This window comes from Rhinopithecus bieti, unplaced genomic scaffold, assembly GCF_001698545.2.
Source record: "Rhinopithecus bieti isolate Rb0 unplaced genomic scaffold, ASM169854v2 scaffold_4829, whole genome shotgun sequence".
Classification (NCBI taxonomy): domain Eukaryota; kingdom Metazoa; phylum Chordata; class Mammalia; order Primates; family Cercopithecidae; genus Rhinopithecus; species Rhinopithecus bieti.
The window spans coordinates 75,714-85,791 of NW_016804679.1; the positions used below are offsets into that span (position 1 = coordinate 75,714).

At 40.0% G+C, this 10,078-nt stretch overlaps 1 protein-coding gene across 1 annotated transcript; it reads left to right on the forward strand.

Moving 5' to 3' along the window:
* The first annotated feature begins 5,040 nt into the window (after window positions 1–5,040).
* Window positions 5,041–9,119, forward strand: TSPYL4 (TSPY like 4). Its single transcript, XM_017869917.1, has 2 exons — window positions 5,041–7,150; window positions 8,675–9,119. Exon 1 carries the CDS (start codon window positions 5,190–5,192, stop codon window positions 6,432–6,434), a length of 1,245 nt encoding a protein of 414 aa, XP_017725406.1. The 5' UTR covers window positions 5,041–5,189; the 3' UTR covers window positions 6,435–7,150; window positions 8,675–9,119.
* The last annotated feature ends 959 nt before the right edge of the window (window positions 9,120–10,078 follow it).

Here is a 10,078-nt window from a genome sequence, read left to right on the forward strand (position 1 = left end):
TGGAATCAACCTAAATGACCATCAATGATAGGCTAAAGAAAATGTGGTACATATACACCATAGAATACTATGCAGCCATACAAAAGAATGAGATCATGTCCTTTGCAGGAACACGGATGGAGCTGTAGACCATTATCCTTAGCAAACTAAACCTGGAACAGGAAACCAAGTATCACATATTCTCTTACAGGTGGGGGCTAAATGATGAGAACACATGGATGAACAACACACACTGGGGTTTATCTAAGGGTGGAGGGTTGGGAGAGGGAGAAGATAATGAAAAATAACTCATAGGTACTAGGTTTAATATCTGGGTGATGAAATAATCTGTACAACAAACCCCAATGACATGTTTACCTATATATCCTGCACATATACCCCTGAACTTAAAAGTTAAATAAAAAGAAATGTGGGGGAAAAAAGTGTGTCTTATAATCAAAGAGATATAAATGTGAATTGAGGAAATTCTGTCCTTTTCCTCCAGAACTTTATCATAAACCTGCTCAAAATTTCAGAAAATCTATCTCAGAAAAGCATTGCTGCTTATGTCTTTAGTAACTTATACCTATATCAAGTTGCATCAGTAGTTTCATACACTAGTGAGTCTACAGGTATAACCATCTAACTAATTTATCATGCCATAAAGTGTTGGCATGTCAAAGCATTTATATTTTAAAATAGATATTTTAAAAATTACTTTCCTTTTATTTTTCCTTTAAATTACAGCTAAATTATTATAATGACTTTAAAAAATGTGCATGTTGATATACAATATGAATTTCAAGAAAGGAACACATGTTATAAAAAGAAATGTTATATCTGGCCAGGCCCGGTGGCTCACACCTGTAATTCCAGCTCTTTGGGAGGCCAAGGCGGATCACCTGAGGTTGGGAGTTCGAGGCCAGCCTGGCCGATATGGTGAAATCCTGTCTCCACTGAAAAAAAAAAAAAAAAAAGAAAACATTATCCAGGCATGGTGGCAGGCGCCTGTAATCCTAGCTACTTGGGAGACTGAGGTAGGAGAATTGCTTGAAACCAGGAGGTGGATGTTGCAGTGAGCCAACATCTTGCCACTGCACTCGAGTCTGGCCACGACAGAGTGAGACTCCATCTAAAAATAAAATAAAATAAAAATAAAAGTAAAAAATAAATGTTATACCTGATGAGTTGAGAACTATTAAGGTATTGAAACAGAGAATCATGAATTCTTGTTTCTCTTTAGTAACTGGGCACTTCCTCAACAATTGTCACTAATTTTATGGATGGGGGCAGGCTATAGACTGAATGTCTTTGTCCTCCCCAAATTAATATATTGAAACCTAATCCCCAATGTGAGAGTATTTGGAGATAGGGTCCTCTGGGAGGCAATCAGTGCCCTATAAAAGAGACTTCTGGTTAGAGCCCTATGAGATTAGTGCCATTATAAAAGAAACCCGAGAGATCCCTCACTCCTTTTTCCATGTGAGGACACAGCAAAACAAAACAAAACAAAACAAAACAAAACAAAACAAAACAAAACAAAACAAAACACAAAAACCAACAAACTATAGTCTAAGAACCAGGATGCAGGCCCTCACCAGACACCAAATCTGCTGGTGCCTTGATCTTGGAATTCCCAGCCTTCAGAACTGTGAGAAGTAAATTACTGTTTACAAGCCACCCACTCTATGGTATTTTGTTACAGCAGCCTGAATGGACAAAGACAGGTAAAGGAAAAGAAGATAAAGAAGAAAGTTCAACATTAAATTGGGATGGTCATGTGGTCTTATTTCTAAGAAGGTGGTTTTTCATGTTAGAGGTTGTGTAAGGTTGCAGAATAGTATGGCGAATGAGTGCACAGGCTCTCTAGTCAGATTACCTCGTTCAAATTGTGGCTCCACTACTTGCTGTGTAATCTTCGATAAACCACTTTATTTCTCATTGCCTCAATTCCTTCTGAGGCATAGTGAAGTGGAGGTCATAATATCACCTCACAGGGTCCTTGTAAAAACTAAATGAGATACACATTTAAGCACATAAAAGTATATGGTATATAGAAAACACTAAATAAATGTAAGCTATAATGAACCAGAAACTATATCATTCTGAAAAAGAAACTGCTGGCCAAAGATGTAACAATAGGGGATATTTCACAAATTTTCCAATCTTTACTGTATACTTTAGTAAAGTCATTCCTGTTTGACTGTATTAATTTATGTTTGAACTTCCATTAAATACCTTTCCTCCTTGCAAATAAAAACTACCTCATAGATTTTCATGGCATTTTCTATCGTTTTTTTCCATAGAATCATAAGTCACTGATGTAGTTTTTTCTGTGTAGTAAGGTTTACTGCCAATTTCCAGTAGAACAGACTTTACTATGTACAAAATATATATTACTCTAATATGCAAAATGTAAAATATAACTCATAGCTACTATTATATATCCACACACCTCAAAATGAAACACAAGGATAGTCACACTATTCATTTTGGTAAAATCAAAATTTTTATTTAAATTTAAATTTTCACTTAAATATCAAGATTCATTAAAACATTCTATGAGACAGTAACTGGGCTATACTATCGTAGATGCTACAGAAGCTGCTATGCAGTCATCATTATCTAGCTGGGATAAAATTGACCTTAATTAAACAACCAATAAAGTTAAAAAGTAGAGGATAAATAACTACGGTCATTTGCTGCATAACATTTTGGTCAAAGATGAACTGCATATACAAGTGTGGGACCATAAAATTATAATACTCTATTTTTACTGTGTTGTTCTTATGTTTAGATACAAAAATACCATTATGTTACAAGTGCCTACAGTATTCAGTTCAGCAACGTGTTGTTCAGGTTTGTAGCCTAGGAGCAATATGATATACTATTTAGCTTAGATGTGTAGTAGGCTATTGCAGTTAGGTTTGATAGATGTACTATATGATGTTCCCATAATGACAAAATCCCTGTCATTAAGTGAAACATAACTGTACTAAGTTGGATGGTAAAAGTCATAAGGGCTATACAGAAATCAGAAGACCGTCAAAATGGCAAGTAATTAAGGAAGGAGGTAAAGTAATTAAAGTGGGAGGAGGCAGTTTGCCAATTAATATATATGTGACCACGGGCATGTTAACTTCTCTGTGCTCACTGGGTCTTTGTTTATAAAATCTAACGTATTTAAACTGCCTAGTACAATCTACATGAACTGAGTGTTAAAGAATGGCCAGGTGGTTATGAGTGAAAAATGATTCAGGTGACAGAGCTAATAAAAGCTAGAGATGGGAATGCTTTGAGTAGTAGAGATATAAATCTTTAAAAAATTTTGGCACACATAGAAAGAAAAATAAGTTCACATGTAATTTTATACTTTTCTATAAATTTATATAATAGCAAACTTTTTTCCTCCTGCATGGAAAAGTAACTTTCATTCAGTATTCCCTGCTTCTCTTCAACTTGGCTCAGGTTATAATGGAAAAGAGTTACTCTTTCAACACTGCAAAGATTCTTTGGAAAAGAAACAGAGCAGTGTCAATAATTCAAAGTCACAAAGTCAATTATAACACACTGTTTACTTGTTTACAAAGATGATACCTCAATAGATTGATTTCACCACACAAATAAAAAAAGAGCGTTTATTAAGACAAAGAGGAAAGAGGGAGAGAAAAATAATTGCTCTCTGTTGTGTGAATCTTGTTTGCTATTTCTTATGGGATAACTGATTAGTTGGCAGGCAGTAAAGAGGTCATTCTGGACACATTGTCCTTGGTAGGCTGACTAGGCATACAAAAAACCCTGCAAGGCTGGCTGTTTCTCTGTATTATCTGCCAGTGACCTTTCATCAGTACCTTATCTTAGTTGAACCACAGCTACACTCCTTCCCTCGCTAGAAGTCTTGGTATATATGCTGCATTCCTCTAAATCCTTTTTTTCTAAATCTGTACTTCTGAGTCTGTATTTGAAAGTGATCATAATCTAGGGTGCTCAAAATGGAGTTTCTTTAACAAAGAGTTATAATCATAACCGTTTATTCGAATATAAATGTAAGACATTAAACATAAATATGCAAAATTTAAATTTCCCTTTGGTCTTGCATTTTCCCAAGGATTAACACCATTATTCTCCAACAAACTAACATATTGTACTGGTAATCACTATCAAATGAATTGTAAGGGCTAACTGACTTGAATAGACAATAACTAACCTTACTTTTAAAGTAAATATTTTAAGAGACAATAGCATAGATGCCCCTGCACATAGCTGATTATTGCTCCTGTGCTGCAGTGAATTACCACATGAACACATTTTGGCAAAGATGTGTTAGCTTCATGTCTACAGGCATTATGAAGCAGGAACCGCTTTTAGATTAAGATTGTAACCTGAGGAAAAGAACATATGCGTCAGTTTAGAAATTAAAATCCCCTGAGGTATTTCTTTCAGTAACGCTTAAAAGCCTCAATTTGTGCTCCTGTGCCAGTTACCTCTACGTAAGGAAAAACATTTTGCTACTCTTTATTAGTTAAAAGTGAAGAGGAAATATTGTCCACTTGCTTTGTAGATGTTGGTCAAATTATATAAACTTTAAAATCTGTAAGACAAACTGAAATATTCCTTTATTATGTCTTGTTAGGATGAGAGAAGTTTGCCTTTCAGCTGCTCCTTAATTTTAAAAATAACACTAAACATAGTAACACTTCTCTTTAAAAATCAAACTCTGCTCATCTAAATTCTTTGGTAATAGCCAAGAATCCATACCTTAAAGAAGGAAGGCCTGTGAGTTTGTGAATCCACTTTCCTACTCACGAGAAGCCCTATGAACTGACTTGAATAGACAGAAACTAACCTTATTTTAAGAAACAATAGCTTAGGTGCCTTAGAAATTCATTCAGAGGCTTATAAATCCACATTAACACAGTTCTCACATGTTTGAGTCTGGTCTACATCCATTTACGTAAGTAAAACTCCCCTTCCAGATCGATGAAATTCTTTTTGTGACAAGAAGACAAAGGAATACGACTGATTGATAAGCGTAGTCACCGGCGCAGAGTTCTCGCGCGATGTTAGGAAGCTACCGCCGTGACATCACCGGTTGCCATGGTAGCACCGCCGAGAGTAAAAGAAGGGTGGCGCTAGACGTTTCGGGCAGAGTGCGGCAGCTGCGGAGGACAAGGAGCTCTCCTTCTACCGCCAGTCTGACTTCTACCAAAATGAGCGGTCTGGATGGGGGCAACAAGCTCCCTCTCGCCCAAACCGGCGGCCTGGCTGCTCCCGACCATGCCCCAGGAGATCCGGACCTAGACCAGTGCCAAGGGCTCCATGAAGAAACCGAGGCGACACAGGTGATGGCGAACACAGGTGGGGGCAGCCTGGAGACCGCAGCTGAGGGAGGTGCATCCCGGGATCCTGTTGACTGTGGCCCCGCGCTCCGCGTCCCAGTTGCCGGGAGTCGCGGCTGTGTGGCGACCAAAGCCGGGCAGGAGGATGCTCCACCTTCTACGAAAGGTCTGGAAGCAGCCTCTGCCTCCGAGGCTGCTGCTAACAGCCAGAAAAATGGCTGTCAGCTTGGAGAGCCCCGTGGCCCTGCTGGGCAGAAGGCTCTAGAAGCCTGTGGCGCAGGGGGGTTGGGGTCTCAGATGATAGCCGGGAAGAAGGCCAAGGAAGTGACGACTAAAAAGTGCGCCATGTCAGCAGCGGTGGAAAAGGAGGGAGAAGCAGGGGCGGTGATGGAGGAAAAGAAGGTAGTGCAGAAGGAAAAAAAAGTGGCAGGAGGGGTGAAAGAGGAGACACGGCCCAGGGCCCCGAAGATCAATAACTGCATGGACTCACTGGAGGCCATCGATCAAGAGTTGTCAAACGTAAATGCCCAGGCTGACAGGGCCTTCCTTCAGCTTGAGCGCAAGTTTGGCCGCATGCGAAGGCTCCACATGCAGCGCAGAAGTTTCATTATCCAGAATATCCCAGGTTTCTGGGTCACCGCCTTTCGAAACCACCCCCAGCTGTCACCTATGATCAGTGGCCAAGATGAAGACATGCTGAGATACATGATCAATTTGGAGGTGGAGGAGCTTAAGCACCCCAGAGCAGGCTGCAAATTCAAGTTCATCTTTCAGGGCAACCCCTACTTCCGAAATGAGGGGCTCGTCAAGGAATATGAGCGCAGATCCTCTGGGCGGGTGGTGTCTCTTTCCACGCCAATCCGCTGGCACCGAGGCCAAGATCCCCAGGCTCATATCCACAGAAACCGGGAAGGGAACACTATCCCTAGTTTCTTCAACTGGTTTTCAGACCACAGCCTTCTAGAATTCGACAGAATTGCAGAGATTATCAAAGGAGAACTGTGGCCCAATCCCCTACAATACTACCTGATGGGTGAAGGGCCCCGTAGAGGAATTCGAGGCCCACCAAGGCAGCCAGTGGAGAGTGCCAGATCCTTCAGGTTCCAGTCTGGCTAATCTCTGTCCTGTGAGAAGCTTCTGCACAAGTTTCCTTACCACCTCCTCTTGGACCTATGCTTGGCCAACAGCATGCAGTCTTCTGTCTGCTTTCTCTTCATACTGCGGATTATCTTTTCCTTTGGTTCTTCTAAATCTTCAGTAATCAGTTGTAAGATTATTGGCTTACCTGCCTATGCCATTCTTCCTCTGGACCTTCATGCTTTTCTGCATTGTGTTAACATGTTTCAAGTGCATGGCCTTCTACGGCTTCTATGCCAAACATATGATACTATAGATGTACTGTACCATACTGCTTTTCTTTGCATGGCTTGGACCCTGTCTGTGACCCTGGTCTTCTCCCAGTTTAAGTGGTTCTGTGCCACAAAGAATCTTGATACATCTTCACAAATAACTGACTGGGCTTCGTACTTTATGCTGGCTGTGTACCTGATACCCATGTACTTATGGTAAGCTCTTTAGGTATTACCACTGCAAGACAAAACTGGTATCTTAACACAGCTGTCAACCCAAATTGGACATTCCAGACTACCACCAACTGGATCCCAGCTGCCTTCCTGGGCTTGTGCCATCCACCCTACTGGTTATCTGGTAGAACAAGCTGGTGGCTGGTGGGTGACTGCTAGGCATGAATGAGGTAATAGATGAAAAGTGTTCTATGATATCACATTGGTGTTCCTGTACCTTTGGTTACTCTACATCATGACCAGCTACTGGTAAGTATGAAGCCTGTGCTATAGCCCATCCCTACTTGCTCTCACCTTCTGGTTGAATTTTGCTTAGGCCACCATTGTCTGCCTTCAGGAACTATCTGTAGATGTAGCTCCCAGGGAGCTCACAGGAACACTCCCTACCACCAGGATGGGCAGTCATATGTGACAGTGCCCAAAGCAAGGCTGGAACGCAGTCCCTTCCAGCTTAGTCTTTCTGATTCCTAGCCAACAAACCATCCTTAATCTGAGCAACTTCTTTAGGCATTTCCTCTTTTCCCTGCCTGCTCTCACTCTGAACATGACAAAGTTGCCAGAGTTGGGGCACTGAGGAAGAGATATTTCTGGAATGTGAGAGTTCTTATGCCTCTGTCTCCGTGTCTTTCTTTCTCTCCCGCCCCCTTCTCCTCTCCCTCCCATCCCTTCTTTTCTTCCCTTTCACTGTGAAGCAGTTTAAGCTTATGAACAGAAAACAAAACTGGCAAAGCAGGCTTTTTGTTTAATTTGCTCTTTCCTTGATTGTGTTCAGAGAGGAAAGGTATGATTAAATGGGTTCCAGATCTCTTATTGCCCTTATTCCTCCACCCCACTTCCTTTAGCAAGGTCTGCAAATTTCAAAGGGAGACCTATAGGTTAATTGTTTAGTTATAGGCAGTGTTCTTTTAGGCAGGTTTTGACATCTTTATCTTTTACCCCATCCATTCTACCAAAACCTGTGTATTTCTTGAGCTTTTAGTTTGAGAAGCTGGAAAGAGAGAGAAGGGCCTCACAGTGATGGGTTCAGGACAGGTCCTGAACAGGATGTGAGTGAAGGCAACCAAAACTTAGCTTCACTCCACTTTTCTAAAGATGGAAATTCTTTTTTAGGCCTTGGACTGCTTGGAAATGACCCCAGGGTAGCATTTTGTAGGTCATTCTTCTCCTTTGTACTATTTTGTTCCTGCCCTGATGTCCCATGTGTCTCCATCCTACTGCCTGGCTTTCTTGGCCCTCATTTCTCAGCTTCTGCATTTCCTTCCCTGCTCCTAACAAATGAAGAAGCAGGCTGCAGCCTGCATTGTGGAAGATCTCCAGCCTCCTTGTAGGGGATAAGGGGAATTTTTCCCCTTCGGTTTTGAAGGCTTTGCCCTAAGCTCCCTTAGGATTGAGGAGGTCTGAACACACACAGTGGAGAGGTTAGTCTAGGTTGGGAAACTGAGCTAAGTCCAGAGCAGAAATGAGCCTGCTGTGGAGTGGGTTTGGAAAGGCCCACAGGAAAGACCCTGCAGGGTCAGGGGTGGCAGGGTAGGCCCCTGAGGTGCTCCCCAGGGAAGAGGAGCTGGGATTTAAATCGTATGCTTGGAGGAAGATTTTCCTTCAATTTTTCCTAAGTCCTTGAATTCACCAGTAGATTTTTGTAAACAAAACTGTAAGTCTGGGTATTTCCTCTCGATTATCCTAGGAGTGACCTTTATATGTGTGGAAGATTAATGGTATATGCTCCTTATGTCACTGTTTTTGAGTAAAATCTATTTCCTTTCTCCATTTCAGCCTATGACAAAATTGATGTTTACAGGCCTGCTTTTTGCTTATAATTGACAACATGTGCAAAAATACCAAATTTGTGTCCTGTGCAGTATGAAGACTTCAGTGAATATTCATTAATGTATTAGCTTGTTCTCTCTGTTCATATATGGCTCTATTCTTAGAAATATAATTTGAATGTGATCTTTCAGTAGTCTGAATATTTTACAAATTGTTGCTATGTCTTGTGAAAATAACCTCAAAAAGAAAAATATGACTCTGTTGTCTTACTTGATATTTCTTGCCCTAGTAATGTACTTGACATTTATGTTCCTAAGCAGTGTAAGTACTAGTAGAATTTCTTTGTCAAACTCAATGATGATTATTAGTACTTTTGTCTTCTCCCATGTGCTTGAAGGAAAAATAAAGTGTCACTACTGTATTTCTTGTTTTCATCAAAAAATAAAAATAAATAAAAAATTCTGTGTTGTCTAGGTTAATTTAAGGTTGGGAAATCATTAAAGTTATCAAATGATACCAGTAACTATCATCCTGAAAGTTAAAAAAAAAAAAAAAAAAGCAACAGCCACCAAACCTCCTAAGATTTTCACTTGAAAATGGTAAATAGAAGCCCAACTACAACTGCATACTCATGAGCATTACTGTTTCTATATAACCAGTGCAGTTTTTGGTGGTAATTGAAGCACCATATAGTATCACTTAAAATACTGTTTTCAGTGGAAAACTTGTCTATGCAGCATCCTTGTTCATTACATTTATATTAACTGTGCCTTTGGAGGTCTAACTCTCAATAAGCTTAAGATAGACTTTTGGAAGAATTAATTATTGTGTATTCTGAGTGCTACTTACATTCTTACGCCAGTGTGTGGCTTTAAAAAGAATACCAAGAAAACATGAAATGAAATGTCTAGAGACAAATGATATCAGGTATCACAACTTTAATTACCAGTAATGATAGTTTTGCTGTATAGCAGCAATTACATGAAGTTTTATTGGATAAATACCTCTGCATTCTCTGCAGTAAGGAGGGCTTTATGGATGCTGCAAAATCTGTGAAAATGAATTGCCAAGTATTTGTAGCCATCTAAGCAAAAATTTGACAATGGCCCAAAATTTCTCATTTGAGTTAGAAACTTAATTAAACATACAGTTAAATAGATGCTGACTCCTGGTGCAATTGTTACTTGCAATTTCTTGCTGAGGTATTTTTTTCTAGGGCTGGAGAACTTTCTTAGAGAGCTAGGTTTTCTTTTGCAAGCTCTACATCCATCTTAATCCTAAATTCCTCTAACAATGTTCATCTTATCTTTTCAGTTCAGTGACTGATTTCTGCATTGTCAACCACCTGTTTCAAGCTTTATTATATGTTTTCTGTGCCTGTTCTGGATGTAATCAGAAAATGTCATTTTT